Here is a 16009-nt window from a genome sequence, read left to right as displayed (position 1 = left end):
TCTGTCTGAAAGGTGACATATCTCAGTTTCTCCACGATTGGTCCCTGGTGCCTTATTTAGTTTGTTTGGTGAGGTCATGTTTTCCTGAATGGTCTTGATGCTTGTGGATGTTTGTTGGTGTCTGGGCATTGAAGAGTTAGATATTAATTGTTTGTATAGTCTTTGCAGTCTGGGCTTCTTTTTACCCATCTTTCTTGGGAAGGCTTTACAGGTATGTGAAAGGACTTGGGTGTTGTGATCTAAGCCATATCTGCATTAGAGGGCACCCAAAGCCCAGTAATGCTGCAGTTCTTGCAGACTCATAGAAGTATCACCTTGGTGGTCTTGAATAAATCTGGAAGAATTCTCTGGATTACCAGGCAGAAACTCTTGTTCTCTTTCCTTTCTCCCTAACAGATTTAGTCTATCTCTGTGCCAGGCCATCTACAGCTGGGAATGGGGTGACACAAGCAACTCTGAGGCAACCACCACTGGGACTGTGCTGAGTCAGACCTAAAGTCAGCACAGCACTGGGTCTCATCCAAGGCCTGCTGTGACCACTACCTGGCAACTGCCTATGTTCACTTCAAGCCCCAGGGTTCCACAATCAGCAGATGGTGAAGCCAGCCAGGCTTATGTCCTTTCCTTTAGTGCGGCAAATTTCCTCAGCCCCCGGGGTGTCCAGAGATGCAACCTGGGAGCCAGGGACTGAAGTCAAAAACCTTAGAAGTCTACCTGGTACTGTATTCTACTACGGCTGAGCTGACCCTTAAACCATAAGACAAAGTCCTTCCCACTCTTCCCTCCCATTTCCACAGGCAAAGGAGCCAGTCCCCATGTCCACCATCAAAGACCTATGGAGGGTACTGCCAGGCTACCACCAATGTTCACTTAAGACCCAAGGGCTTAGTTAGCTTGTGTTGAATACTGTCAGTCCTGGGACTCACCCTTCAGGGAAGTGGGCTCCCCTCTGGCTCAAGGCAGGTCCAGAAATGCCATCCAAGAGCCAAGGCTGGAATCAGGGGCACCAAGGACCCACATGGTGTTCTACCCCACTGTGGCTGAGCTGGTACCTAAGCTGTAAGACAAAGTCCTTTTTACCTTTCCCTCTGCTTTTCTCAAGCAGAAGTCTCTCACCATAGCCACCATGGCTGGGAATGTGCTGGGTCTCACCTGAAGCCAGCACGTCTAGATGCTGCCACTCTACAGTCTCACCCAAGGCTCACAATGTACTACCTGGGTATCGCTGCTGGTTCTTTAGGGCCCAAGGGCTCTTTAGTCAGCAGGTGATGAACCTGGCAAGACTGGGTCCTTCCCTTGAAGGCAGCAGGTTCCCTTCTGGTCCAGGGTGTGTCTAGATATGCTGTCCGGGAGCTAGGGCCTAGAATGGGGGCCTCGTGACTCTGTCCACTGCCCTGTGGTACTGTGGCTGACCTGGTCTCCAATTTGCAAGACAAAGGCCTCTTTACTCTTCCGTCTCCTCATGCAGAAGAAAGGAGTCACTTTTGTTACTGCAAGCTGTGCTGCCTGGGGCTGTGGGAGGGGTAGCATTAGCACTCCCTTCTCTGCTCTGGCTGGTGTTTCACTAGGTTGTGTGCACCCACCCCGCCCCACCATGTCCACTGGCTCTGAGCTCAGTACGGCACTAGGGCTTGCCTAGGAATGGTAGTCTTTGTGGCCTAGACTGCTTTCAAGCTTATTTAGGACCCCAGAGCACTTTAGCCCAAGGTGGTGAGGCTTGACGAAACTGAAGTTCTGACTGCTGGGATGGGCGATTCCCATCTGGCTAGGGTTGGTCTAAATGCTCCCTCTATGGGTGGGTGTCAGCGGAGTTCAGCTTGGTTTTGCTTTCCACCATGACAGAACAGCACTGAGTTCAATGCAGGGTTCCACAACTGCTGTGCTCTCCCTCCCCAAAGCTTACAAGTTCTCTGCACCATGCACAGCCACCAGGAGATGGGGGAATGGTGGCATCAGCAATTTAAGATTGTTTTCAATGCTGCTTTTGGTGATATGACGTTAAAACCAGGTATTGTGATTGTTCAACTCATTATTGTTTCTTATGAAGGTACTTTTATATGTGGATAGTTGTTAAATTTGGTGTTTCTGTGGGAGTGTTTGGGGGGGGTGATTAATAAAGACTTCTATTCAGCCATCTTGTTCCACCTGTGTTTTTGTGTTTTGTTGTTGTTTTTTATAGAGATGGGGTCTCACTGTTTCCCAGGCTGCTCTCAAACTTCCGGGCTTGAACAATCCTCTTGCCTCGGCCTCCCAACCTGCTGGGATTACAGGTGTGTGCCATCACACCCATTTGAAGACATCCTGTTTTGAACACAAGCCTAGGCTAAATGACCTAGCTTACTGTCTAATGATATATGTTGCTAATGTTGTCAAAAGCATATTTGCTCATGTTACCTTCCTGAATTCTTGACCATGATTGTCTTCCTCATTAAGAAACTAGGAAATGGAACTTTGATCAACTGCTGAAAACTACTTACTCCATAGTAGAAAGAGAAGTATAAAGAATGAATACTAGTTTCTGAGCTGAACGAACCTTCCTAATTTTCTAAAACCCCTTTTGCCAGATCCAAGGATTTTGAAAAGGATCTGGGATGTTTCCCATAATAAAGAAAAAAGGCAGTTTATAATTCAAATATTAATGATAACAGTGTACAAAGAAAAGGTATTTTTTGAGTTTTCAGAATCTAAATAATAGAGTAAAAATAAAAATGAAAAGTTATGAGATCAAGCGTAGGCATTACAGGAACTGCTCAGCTATGCAAAGAAGCTGTTTAAGAGAGGAAATTAATCTGTCTATAACTAATAAGAATAAAGGCAGCTTATATCAGATAGCATAGAAATAATTTATTAACTAGTCTTCAATTTAAACATCTATTATCAAAGCTGATTATTATATATTGCGGTGCTTTTCAAATTTCACTTCTTAATAGAACCCCCTTCTATTTTTACAGCTGAAATTTTATAAAATAGATAAACATGAAGCTGTTCTTTTTAAAGCAAGAACTTCAAAATGAGGAGGCTAGAATAAAATCCACTTGATCTCCCCTATTCCCACTGCACCAGACCTTAAGAGTCCTCTAAGAAAAGAGTTTGAAAATCATCAGTTCAAATAAGGTGTTCTATTAGTCTAAGTAAGGTTTTATTAAAGTGGTCATGAGTAAAACTGATTATGAGAAAATAAAAATATGTCTTAATTTCTAAACTGGGTCCTTGATCCATTCTTGTACCACTAATCAAAGCATAATATCTTTTTAAACACTTTGTGACTATTCTTCCTAACAGAGGCTTAAGCTAGACTCTCTTGTAATTTGTCTTTTCTTTTCTGCCTCAGAACTTAATCTCTGGGATCCTAAGACTGCTTGAGACTTTTTTTTTCTGGTTTTCCTTTTTATTTAATCAAAGACTGGTGAATAACCATAAATACAGCACAATTACTTCAGATCATTCTTCATATTGTATGCACACAAACCCATGAACATAATCTGAAAGAAACCTGTAGACAGCAATGAAATGCATACAGCTTTTTCTTCCCTCACTCAAAAAAAAGTTTAAACACACAAACTTAGAATCTCATCAGCACACACTCTCTTGTGACAAATGATTCAGACATAAATAGTGGGTGCAAAGAAACTATATGCTAACATATGAATAACCTTTGTTAATGAAAAAACAGAAGCAGCCATAACGATTAAGATAATTCAGTTACAGATAACTAGTTGTGCCCTAAAGGGCATTATCAAAAGAGAAATCGTGCTGCAGAGAAAAGCGATATATACATACACAGTGAGAAAATAAACTGCAAGATTAATGCATGCATATTTAATACTGGAAAAATCACAGTCCACCAAAATTTCTGCACGTTTGTTATAAAAGCCCTCTGCACTCAATTAAAATTAAAATGATCTTAAAAGGGTAATACTTACAAAGTTTAAGTCTTCTCAGCCACAGAAATTGCAATGGAAATAAATGTTCAGAGTCGTTTTCAAAACAAAACCAAAACAAAAATCTATTCTTCCGATGACATGCAAGATACACTGCTCTACATTCCCAATGACTAGGAAAAAAAAAACTCAAGTCAATTTTTAGTTTGCAGATGATTAAGAATTTTGTATTCCAGCAGGAGTTCAAATCTTTTGGATCTTTTCGCCAACAACTACTGGATTTTCTTTTCTGATTTTCTCAGCGGCATCAGCTTTGTAATTGTAAGAGCAATTGTGTACATCTGAGTAACAGTGTACACCACAGTAAACATTTCTATACCGGCATTCAAACCCAGTAAGTCCCACTTTCTTCCTACACATGAAACAGTGATTCTTTTTTTGTTTTGGTTTTTCAAGAGACTTGCATTGCTCTTCAGATGGCTGCTGTGCCATGTCTGATACTGAAGCCTGCAGATCTTCTCATTCAGGTACTGCTTGTCCACAGATGTACTGTCCAATTGAGAAGATGCTACAGATTCTGATAAAAGTGACTGATTCGATACAGGGCTTGGCTGCATAGATGAAGATGTAGAGTCTAATGTTGACTGAGCTTCTGGGACACTGCCATCTGTGCACTGAACTGGTAAAGATTCAGAGGTTGCAGGTAGGCTTAGTCTACCATTAATACTATTCAGTCTTTGAAGATGTTCTTTATAGCATACTGAACACATGCCATTTGTACGAGGGTTTCCATAAAATCTGCAGCCAGTGGAACAAAGCATAGGCACTTGGCTGTGATTAGTTTCTTGAGCCATGTTCCTCCATTGCACACCAACAAAACCTCCACAATTTTCTGTTTGCTTCACCTCAGATTAACTTCACTTGAAGCTGTGCTTGAGACTTTCAAACAGCTAAATTCTGAATTGGAAATACCATTTTTCCTGTGAAAGGAAGGGAAGTATGTCTATTTGTAAAGAAACAAAGAAAAAAAAGTATTTAACTTACCCAGAGTACAAGGACATTCATGAGATGGTCTATCTGTGTTCGTTTAAAAGTGGACTTTCCACTATTCTGCATTAATTTGGGATCTGGCCCTAAATAAAACAGGAAGATATCAGATATTAGAATCACTGAATATACTCAGAGGCTTGGAATTGGTTGAACTGTACCTTTATGATAATCTAATCTAACCACTTTCCAATGCTAGAGGATAAAGCCCTAGAGAAAGGCTCACGGTTTTCAGTAACTCAAAAAACGGAAAATTTTTTCTAAGGATAGTTCCAACGACTTCTGTAAAGTACATTCATGCAGATCCCTCTCTTTGTAGCACCTCAGACAGTCTCAACTTTCATAGATGAGTTAAATTAGAAGAGGAGTCGCAAGCTTCTCTCTTATCACCATCTGCTTTATTTAGCTTAGAGAAGGAATTTTTTGATAAAGAGATCCCCACCATCTTTTGAGGAAGCCCACTGCTGGCTCAGGCTATATTGAAAGTTTCTAACTCAGAATGGAAGAAACGAAAAGGCAATGGCAGTGATTTCTTCTGAGGTGGAAGCAGGGGAGCTGAGACTCCTCTGGAGCTGAGAGACAGAGATTCCATGTTTCTTCATGACAGGACAGATGGTAGGCAGAAGTAAGGAGCTTTTAATGGCCAATGGGACTAGAGTTGGAAATTACTAATTCGAGCTACGGCTCCAGAGAAAACGTAAGAGGTTTAGAAGAAACTGTAAGCAGCAATTTCTCTGGCCTTTCACCATCTGAACATTATTCTAACAAGTGTTCTGATAAAGGACAGAAAAAGGAATTTCATCAATGTTTACACATGGGGAGCTGGGACATCTCTGATATGTGGGCAAACAATGGGAGTGCAGAGCATAAGCTATGACATTCTTTCCTCTTAAGCATTCCTTGAAGGGCTTCAAGACATGAGAAGTTTGGCTCATAGCCTGGAAGCTACAGGGACCATATCTTCTAAGGGTCCTTAGACTGACCTTACCCCAGGCTTCAGGAAGAAGGTAGAAATCATCATAGAACTTGGACATCATGTAGCAGGAACAGCAACTCAATTCCATACAAACACCTCAAAATGCTTTTAGGTGGCGTTAGTTCTCTGCTCAGAGCTTCCCAAAGATACTCACTACCATGTAACCAACCTTGGGAAAATTTAACTACATTTGTGCTGGTTGGCAGCCTCACTGTTATTGCCTTCAGGAAAAAAACCTTTTGCTGAAAAATGAGCTTTTATGAGTGGCAATTGTGTGTGAGTAGCTGCTGAAGTACATATAGTGAAGAAAGTAAGTCTAATTTAAGTCTTTTGAGTTTGGGAATTAGGTAGCCTAATCATTGCCACTCTAGATCAAGAACCAATGAAGGAAGTTCCACCAGGGCCTCCCTAGACTCTTAAGCTTCTCCCTAGGGATTTGGTCTCTACTTTTCACAGAAGCAAGGAGTCTAGAAGCCTCATGTCTATGAGTAGTAGATGCTCTAAAAGGGGAGCTCTGGGAATCTGAGTTGAATAATATTCACTGTGGTAAATCTTTCTTGATATTTCCTACTATGGCTGTTGTCACTGAGGGAATGGGGTAGCACAGAGGCTTCCTCCATTTTCCTGAACCACATCATAACCCAAGAAAATCTCTTACTAAATATAATGAATTGTGATTCTAAATGACATCTCAAGAGGGGCCAATATTAATGATCCCTATGTGACTTTTCTCTGGCATGAACTTTTTACATTATATTTTTCGCTATAATAAGCATTGTATCCATCCTCTCTTCATGAGAATAGTTCATATGTATACTCTCCCCCTTCACATGGTAATTCTATTGTACTTCCTCTGTATGTATACCCTCTCCTCTGTCCAGATCTGGTTAAAGAGACTCATGAATGCCCTGTGGTTTTGGAACACAATGCCTTCCTCTAACAAAGGTAGAACCGACATGTTGGAAGTTCATTGCTTGGAAACAGAAGTCACTTTTTTTTCCCCTAAGAAACAAGGTTTTTTCCCACAAATCTCCCATCCATCCATCCATCCATCCATCCATCCATCCATCCATCCATCCTTCCACTTGCCTATCTATCTCAAAGCCATAGTGTTCTGATATATATCTGAGTGTCATATCCACATCCTGAAAACTAAGTACCCATAGCTCAGCCATGAATGGAATTTAGCAGGCTGGGGGCCAAGGGAAACGTACCAGTGTAGATCACCAAGCCATAGCACCAATCTGTATTCCTGATGATGCAGCCTTGGAGTAGCAGCCTATCATGGTCCAGGAAGTAGTTTTTTCCCTTATAGGTCAGTATTCCTGAGAATTTGTCCAATTTGTTATTGGGAACCTCACATCTCACTTCTCCTGCAGAAAAATGAAGGTGTAAGAGTTCTGGATCTGTAATCTTAGGCTTTTCCTAAGGATGAAAGGAGACTTAATAGAAAGGAGGAAATAAAATCCTTCTTCCAAAATACGTACACATCTTTTTCCTATCCTCTCTCAGTTACTGCCCATTTCTCACCAGCTCCTTCAAGAAAGGCAGACAAAGGTTTCTGGAAACTAAAGAAGAATAATTCTGTATGTGACATGGATCATCTAGAGAGACAGAAAACCCCACATGATGGTGACATCAGTACTGCCAGATCATATGAGCTCTGAATCTGAAGAAACTCAAAAATGACTTAAAGCGAACCTAGTATTTTTTTCAAAATGGAAACAACTTGACTTTTTCCTGATTAGTAAAGTAAATATGCCCTTTGTACATGTTTAAGTAATAATAAAATGGTAAAGAAGGAAGCAAAATTCACTCACTGTCTTGAGAAAAGTGCTATTTACCTTTTGAAGTACATCCTTCTATGTTTTTTTATGTAAGTACTCATAAACATACCTATGTTTCCAAAAACAGGTTTATGTTATATATACTATGCAGTCTTTTGTAAATTGTATTTTTCTTTTAATTACATGCTGTATTTTTTATATTTCAATAAATATCAACTTGCATATTGTTGTAATAAGTTGTATAGAAATCACTATGGATGTACCATATTTATTTAATCAGTACTCTACTGATGAAAATTTAGGTAGGAAAACCCATTTCCTAACTCACCATTAAAGGCAGACAGAAGCTCCAGGCGATCTTCCATGTCACTGGTAACTGAGATGGCCTGCTTCACTTTCAGGTTGGTTTCACTAGAGTAAAAGACAAGTGACCACAGTACAGGACACAAACAGAACTGTCGCACGGGTGCAGTATCTCCTACTTTTTCATGGGGTTTTAGAAAATAGATGTTACCAGTAGAGCCTGGGCTATGAGTCCGAGCTGTAAAAATCACTCCCACTGCTCCTCTCTCAGTATTGAGGTGAGATGGCTCTTCAAGGAAGCTGAGTGTTAGCCCACTCACTCCCGTCTCTTTCCTCTCACTCCCTGCAACACACTGCCACTACTTAATCAACTCACGAGATCTAGCTGGTCAGGTGCTCTAGAGAGGCTGAAGAAACATCATAAACAACCTGGGGACAGTACCTTCTCCCTTCAAGAATGAGGAGTATGCCTGTAATCCCAGCACTTTGGGAGGCCGAGGCGGGTGGATCACGAGGTCTGGAGATGGCGACCATCCTGGCTAACACGGTGAAACCCTGTCTCTACTAAAAATACAAAAAACTAGCTGGGCGTGGTGGCGGGTGCCTGTAGTCCCAGCTACTAGGGAGGCTGAGGCAGGAGAATGGCGTGAACCCAGGAGGCGGAGCTTGCAGTGAGCCGAGATTGCACCACTGTACTCCAGCCTGGGCAACAGAGCAAGACTCCATCTCAAAAAAAAAAAAAAAAAAAAGAATAAGGAGTATGGCCAGGCATGGTCGCTCATGCCTGTGATCCTAGCACTTTGGAAGGCCGAGGCTGGAGGATCACTTGAGCTCAGCAGTTCAAGGCCATCCTGGCCAACACAGCGAGACCCTGTCTCTATTTTTTAAAATTAAATTTAATTTTTTAAAAAAGAGTAAGGAGCAGATCCTGGTAAAAACTTGCAGATACCTCCGAGGAAACATACTCCACACCTCATAAATATTTATGGGGCCCAGGACAGGCTCTTAAGTAACTGCTTGCTGGAATGCATAGACAAAAAGAAAAATGGAATCCATGTTTCAAAAAATTGTGTGCATCAAGAAGTACATTTGTAGGAATGAAGATCAATACAAAACTCTCCAGGATAAGCTTTCTGCAGATGGCTCTGTCCTCCTAAGACCTTAGCTTTTGGATGTTAATAAATGTCTACCTTAAATCCTTTATAGAACATGGTATTTTAACAGTAAATAGATATGTTTATATTCACATTTTTTCCCTTGGAAACTTTGAAACTGTACTCTGAAATGTTACAGTTCTGTTATCCTCTTTCCTGCTACTCAGCCTTATAGAATATGGCCAGAGTGTCTCCAATTTAGAGATGGAGAATGTGGGGTTTATTTGCCCTATTCTGTGCCCAGTCAATGCTCAACTGTTCCTGTCAAGAGCTCAGTCTTAGATTTGAGGGTCCCAAGGATGTGGTGTCCATCTTCTCTTATCTGGATATTTCTAGGCTCTCTGTCTCATATATTCAATGTTCCATCTGAGAATAAAATTAATTCCCTGACTAATGCTGTCCCTCAGTGAGAGACCACTCTAAGCTGGCTAAATCATCTTAATGGAGCATCAGGAGGGAACACTTACCCATCCAGGTCTGCTGTCTCTACGTATGTCAGACTATATGGCTCACTGCTAGAGAGTAATAGTATATGTGCCTGTAGTCAGAAAAGTCAAAGAAAGTCAGGAAAGAAGGAAGGTGGGCTGTTAACATTACAGTGTGACAAAAGCAGTCACCTTAGGAACAGATGTTCACCCTAAGCATTTTACAGACACTGATTTACTTTCTTTGCCTAGGATCTATCACTGCTATCATACACCCTCTCCCAAAGCTACTCACTTTCCCTGTAACTACAGTGAGAAATAGGCAAGAACAAGCTTCTTACTGCAAGAGCTATTGATTTCTGATGCAAAATGAGGCAACAAAGGTCACCAAAAGGAGTGGTAGCAGAAGTGCTCCAAGAGTCCCTGGTACCCACTCAATCCAAAAAAGAACAAGTCACAGCCAAAAGAGGTACTCACTGTGACAGGCTGATTATTTCCTAGTTTTATTATATCTCCCACTTGAACACTCATCCATTTGTCCTCCTTCATCCTGTAAGAAAATGACCCTTGAATATCTGCTCTGAGAATTTCCCCAAGGCTCTGCTTTGACAATCAAGATGATTCCCCACCCTCCAAAAAAGGCTGAAAGGAATAAAGACAAGGCTCAAACTAGTCTGTGATGCATCCTTGCTGCAATCAAGAGTGGGGCCCATTTCTCTTGACTTCAGGCTAGAAGGGTTCTAAAGCCCTACAAAAGTATCTGTAGACAGGCACATAATTTTTTTTTTTTTTTTTAGCCAGGTGTAGTGGCTCATTCCTGTAATCCTAGCACTTTGGGAGGCTGAGTTGGGAGGACTGCTTGAGGCCAGCAGTTCGAGACCAGCCTGAGCAATACAGCAAGGCCCTGCCTCAAAAACATTTAGAAAAAAAAAAAAAAAGGTTTTTAAAGTAAAATAGTTCCAATGGTAAAGTGTGTAAAAGGAAAAATTAAAGTCTTTTCTATTTCCAGCCTTTAGTTTTGCTCCACAAAGATAGCCGCTGTTAATAATATTTTTGTATTTATTTCTAGAAAATATCAATCCATGTAATCACATATAATACACATTTAAATCACATTTAAAAGCCACATACTAGATACATAATTTTCTGCACTTTGCATTTTTCATTTAACAATCCATCTTGGAGAGCATTTATAGAAGATGTACCTCATTCTTTTTGATAGCTTAAATGTGTTCTATCATAAGGTCACATCAATTTTATCTACTTATGTTTTTTTTTTTTTTAAGACAGAGTCTCACTCTGTGTCCCAGGATGGAGTACAGTGGCATGATCTCAGCTCACTACAACCTCTGCCTCCCGGGTTCAAGTGATTCTTCTGCCTCAGCCTCCTGAATAGCTGGGACTACAGGCTTGCGCCACCACACCTGGCTAGTTTTTGTATTTTTAGTAGAGACGAGGTTTCACCATATTGGCCAGGTTGGTCTCGAACTCCTGACCTCGCGATCTGCCTGCCTCAGCCTCCCAAAGTGCTGGGATTACAGGTGTGAGCCACTGCGACCGGCCTTTATCTACTTATGTTAAAATTAGATTATCTTTGATCCTCAAATCCCTACTTTCCATAAAAGGCAACCTGGCAGTATGAGCAGATTCTACAATAATGGTGGTTCTCTGCCCTCCTCTTTTGTTTTTTTTTTTAACCTCAATTTCCCCAAATACACAGCGTCCATAAATCCTTCCTCTCTGAGAAAGGACTAAGAAGAATGTACATATTGCCACAAGCATTTTGGAAACATGAGCTATATCCTTGCAACAGTTATATTATGCCAAGCACCCAAAGAGTGGGAAAAAGTCTACAGGCCACTGTCAGTTTTGTCTCTGAACACAGGATTGTTATCTGCAGGGCATGACATACATCACCACTTTGCCAGCTACACATAGGCATGGGTATTCCTAGAACACCTTTTCTAAGAAGACAGCTGCTTTGAGGAGGGCCAAATTTTCCAAAAAAGTCCTTTTATATAAATCCACTGTTTCTTCTAAAGAATTTTCTGATAGTACTGTAGAATAGTAGCTATAAGCCTTGGAGACAGACATCTGGGTCTTTGTTTTATTTTGTCTTGACCTGACATTCACTGTTACTCTGGTATTCTATCTTCCATGGTTGTCACCAGTAAAACATAATGAAGAACAAGTGCTGTCACATTCTGGCTTCTCCTGGAGATATACAAATTTATAATTTCTTACATAAGGAGCTGCCAAACTATTACCAGTTTGTTCCTGGACATTGTAACAATCATGTGTCCCAGATTTGGGAGAGGTCAAGACATTCCTTACTGATTTAAAATACTCAATCCTGTAATCCAAAATAGTAAGCATGTTCTGAAGCTGTTCTTGTCTTGGGTTGGGGAGGGATTGCCAATCCTAATAATCTAATAATTTGAATTTCAATTTCTCCCACCAGAGGCACAAGAGATAAAGCCTTATGATTTTGAGAGTCAGTGAGTTGAAACTAAGAATTTCTCATAAAGTCAGGACCCTTGAAAGGCAACATCATTAGTGAAAGAGTGCTCTAAAAAAAATCGGCTCACTGGCAAGAAAGTTTGTCTATCTTAGTCTGGAGGGTTGGGGGGTCAGTGAGTGGAGGACTCTTCCCTGAAAATCTGTAACCTCATATTGGATGGGGCTCAAATTTATACTTCTTTCAAATTAGGTATCAGCAGGTAATACCCTTGAGTCAACTCGCAGAAACAAACACAAACCCTTATAGAGGGATACAACCTCTCCTCCAGCCACTTAGAATTCCCTTAAAGTTCTGCTAACGATGTGTTTGTAAACAAAATTACTGAGAAATGAAAAAGGACAAAAATTACAACTTATAAAACAGACAAACTTTTAAAATAGCAGCTCTGTTTATACTCATGTGTTCTAGAAAAAGAAAGCTGTTTTCTGGAACACAGACTGTTTCAACAACCAACCTCACCTCTGCATATTAATCTAATCAGATACTCGGTAGCTTACAAAGTCTAACCAGGGCCTTGCCTGTTAACTCCCACCTTAAAATCTCTCTATGACAAATTCTTCAATAATCTTATAAAACCCAAGTGCTCAAGCTACTTGGGTGAGTTCAATTGACTAAATCCTTTTGGTCAGCAATTCCTAATATACTCAGTTTTGTCTTTTCTTTTTATTTCTATTTCCCTTCTTTTCTTTTTAACTACAACTGACTTTTTTGGTGGTATCTTATGGGACATTTCAACAGGTCAAAACTCTTGAGAAAACAATCCATCATGTGTAAGAATCAGCAGACACAATACACAACAGGATTAGCTGCCCGAGCTCTTGAGATAATAGAATTATATGATAAATACTATAGCTATCGGGTGTTCGGTAAGGCCACCATGATAAAGGCTGGACCTCAATCCTGAACTCCTTCAGGTTTGCACTTTCTTGTGATCATGCTTCTGCCCACACTGGTCACTTTTCCTTTCACACAATCTCTACTTGTTGAATTCTTCCCCTTCCCTTAAGGCCTAGTACAAACACATCTCTTCCAGAAAGTCTTCCTTGATTCCTTTAACCAGTTATAATTGCTTATTTTTATTAATTCCTATAGTAATTTTTTGTACCTCTTAGGATAGTCTTCATATTTTGCCTCACATAGGAAGATGCCTGCCTTCTTCCATTCCTGCAACACTTTAGATAGCTATGACCAAACACTACAGCAGTGGAGCCAACATCAGTACTCTGTTTAGATTGTTAACAGAAAAGATGACCTGACCAAAGCCTATAGTAGAATGGACAAAAACCAGTCAGAATCCATTAATGTTCTAAAGACAGATGTTTCCATGCTAACTACCACACTAATAATATCACTTGCATAGTAATATCATGTTATAAAATATTAATTGCTTTAATATATATTATTTCCTTTCTATTTTCACAAGCATCCTCTAAGGTAGAGAATATTATTTCTATCTTATAGAAAAGAAAAATGAGGCCCACACAGATATCTGAGGTGACATGACAAATTCAGGGCATGCTAGACCTAGAAAAAAATTATTTCTATGTCTGAGGTTCTTTTCATTGTCCTGAGCTAAACCCAACCCTTTTTCAGGACTGGTCCTACCTAAACTAGCTTCGCTAGAAGAACTAGTTGCCATTCGCCAGTAGCAGAACAGGCCAGTTGTTGACTTGATCGTCACTTTGATGCCTTTTCTAAAATCACACAAGAAAATGTTCAGGAAATAGACCTATAACAAACTGCATATAGAAGATTAACATTTTGAAATATTACACAATGTAGTTCCCTTCTTTGTAATTCTCCTTTTCCCCTATCCCCAAGCCCTTCTTTCCTTCAAACCAGGCCAAGAGGTTGATTATCTCTGGGAAGTTGGGAAGAGAGGGCAGGAAAATAATCCAGGGAGAAGAAAGAGACAAAATTTTAGTTTTAAATATCAAAAGCAAAAAAACCTGGGGGAACGAGAATAACATATCAAAAGCTGCAGAGGACACAATACAAATGATGGGCAGGGCTACAGAATTCTGTGTGCCTGGGTAGGTGCAGGGAAAGCTGAGTATTCTCAAGCAGACTCCTACCCTATCTCCAACCATGGTTGACATACAGAAGCTTCTATAGTGGCTGAGGAAAGAGGCCAATATTTAAAGATCAAATAGAAGGGAAACAAATAGAGGCTATGTCCTGATGCCAGGATTCACATAAATATCTTCCTTCCAGTTGAGATTACTCCCTGAGTAAAGGGTAGGACTGGGAGTGGGCAGAGAGAATCCTGAATTTGTCAGAATTCAAAATTTTCCAAATATTTATCACAAAGAGACTGAATTCTAAACCAGAAGTAATTGGGTTACCATGAACTGGCAAATTAATTTTTGGTTCTCACTGGAGAGAGTTAAGATGGGGTATGCATGTGGTTATAAGCTAAACTGAGTTCAGTTATAGAGAAATAAAGTTATATTTTTGTACATCTAAGTTGTGACTGAAAGGTAAACCACAACATGCTAATCCTGGGTTTACAGAGATAAAGTGCTGAGGAAACAAGGTGCTCTCAAACTAGGCTAAAAATCTATTCTGGCAAAATCAGAAAGACCCTCTTAGGGAAACTGCAAGCAGGTCTATAGGACTGGCTTTCCAAATCCCACCAGTAGGCATGGTACTGGGTCCTTACTCTCACCCCTCTATGCTGGGCCTGCTGTAAGAGGCAAAGAGGAAGCCATGCAGCACTCACTGTGAGCCAGTTTCTCTTTCAAGGCCAGGACAGAGGGTTCCTAGCTGTGCACACTTAACAGAATTGAAAGTTGGAAAGGAAAATAGAGTTGGAGAGGAGACAGGAAATGTGGAGAGAAGAAAGAGAAAGAATAGGAGAGATGGAGCAGGGGCAGACGGAAGAAGGGAAAGGGAATATAGAGTAGGAGAAGGAGGAGCAGAGGAAAAAGGATGAGAACAAAGCTAGAAAAAGCTAAGAGAGGAGTAAAGAAAGAGTGGGTTACTAAAGATGGAAGGAGGCTCAAGAGAGGGGCTAAAAGTGGTGGCAGTAGGAAGACAGAGAAAGGCCTTGTTTTGCCCCTTTCTGGCCATACATAGACCACCAATCTTGGGCCTAAAGGTACTGCATATTACTCTGGGATGAATAAGGAAAGAAGAAAGGAAAATATCTCCTTCCATTCAGGGTTTCTTGTTAGCACTAGGTAGTTCTGGGAAGTCCTTCATGCCCACAGTCTGACTAGGTGCAGTGAGGAACTAGAGGCCCAGGAAGCCACTTCACCAGGTCATCGATGGCATCTTTCACGGCTGTTATGGACAGCACCACCATCAGGGGTGTCATAGTTGTATACCATGGCAAGGAGGAGATCTGGGGAATCAACTAAGAGAGGGAAAGGAAGAGGATCTTGGGTCAGAAAACTGAAAGGATAATACATTCCCCCACACCACATCCCTTACCCTCAACATCATTTTCACCTCCATTTGTTCATACTAAATCCAACTATCCTAGTTGCTTTCCACTGTTGTATCTTTCATATAACCTCCCAAATATAAGTAAACATTTCCCAAGGGAAGATAAAAGAATAAAAGGCTATAAGTTGCTACCTATCTATCCTGAACCCCACTACCTTTGTGTTGATGGCAAAGACCCATTTCTCCTTTGACAGTGAAAAGTAATGGGTGTGGAGAGTGGGTAAAAGTAGATAAAGAAAAACTACATGCTCTCCCACACCCTTCAGTACAAGTAGGAGTGAGATAACATGTGTCCCTGTCTCCCAGTTTGGGCCTATCCTGCCCTGCTTCCTGTTCTTATGCTGGCACTCATATTCTAAACCATTCTAAACCTTCTTTAGCATTCCCATACGTTAATTTTATGTCAGGAAGGCTGGGACAAGAAGGAAGAATAGAGTTGGAGTTGTGGTTGGGGTGAAGAATTCT

At 40.8% G+C, this 16009-nt stretch overlaps 2 protein-coding genes across 2 annotated transcripts in view; both read right to left on the bottom strand.

Moving 5' to 3' along the window:
- The window catches only part of LOC116475383 (phospholipid-transporting ATPase FetA-like), a 110822-nt gene that overhangs the window by 54791 nt on the left and 40022 nt on the right, over nt 1–16009 (bottom strand). The window contains 7 exon segments of the mRNA XM_058446046.1: nt 4926–5014; nt 7119–7277; nt 8020–8102; nt 9616–9686; nt 10051–10123; nt 13724–13788; nt 15354–15452. Coding sequence (XP_058302029.1) covers nt 4926–5014; nt 7119–7277; nt 8020–8102; nt 9616–9686; nt 10051–10123; nt 13724–13788; nt 15354–15452 — 639 coding nt within the window.
- Nucleotides 4000–4776, bottom strand: LOC116475056 (AN1-type zinc finger protein 6-like). The gene is made up of 2 exons (XM_058446047.1): nt 4413–4776; nt 4000–4293 (listed from the first exon to the last, which is right to left on the bottom strand). Exons 1-2 carry the CDS (start codon nt 4733–4735, stop codon nt 4125–4127), a joined length of 492 nt encoding a protein of 163 aa, XP_058302030.1. The 5' UTR covers nt 4736–4776; the 3' UTR covers nt 4000–4124.

The sequence above is a fragment of the Hylobates moloch genome, unplaced genomic scaffold (assembly GCF_009828535.3).
Source record: "Hylobates moloch isolate HMO894 unplaced genomic scaffold, HMol_V3 SCAFFOLD_10, whole genome shotgun sequence".
Taxonomy (NCBI): Eukaryota; Metazoa; Chordata; class Mammalia; order Primates; family Hylobatidae; genus Hylobates; species Hylobates moloch.
The sequence above is the reverse complement of the archived record's forward strand: the minus strand, read 5'-3'. Positions and strand labels throughout refer to the sequence as shown.

Excerpts from the sequence above, each read along its gene's own strand:
- LOC116475056 (XM_058446047.1), bottom strand. The coding sequence starts at position 4,735 with ATGGCTCAAGAAACTAATCACAGCCAAGTGCCTATGCTTTGTTCCACT. Across the intron at positions 4,294-4,412 it reads AGTACATCTGTGGACAAGCA|GAAGAAAGTGGGACTTACTG; the intron begins GTACCTGAATGA and ends TTTCATGTGTAG.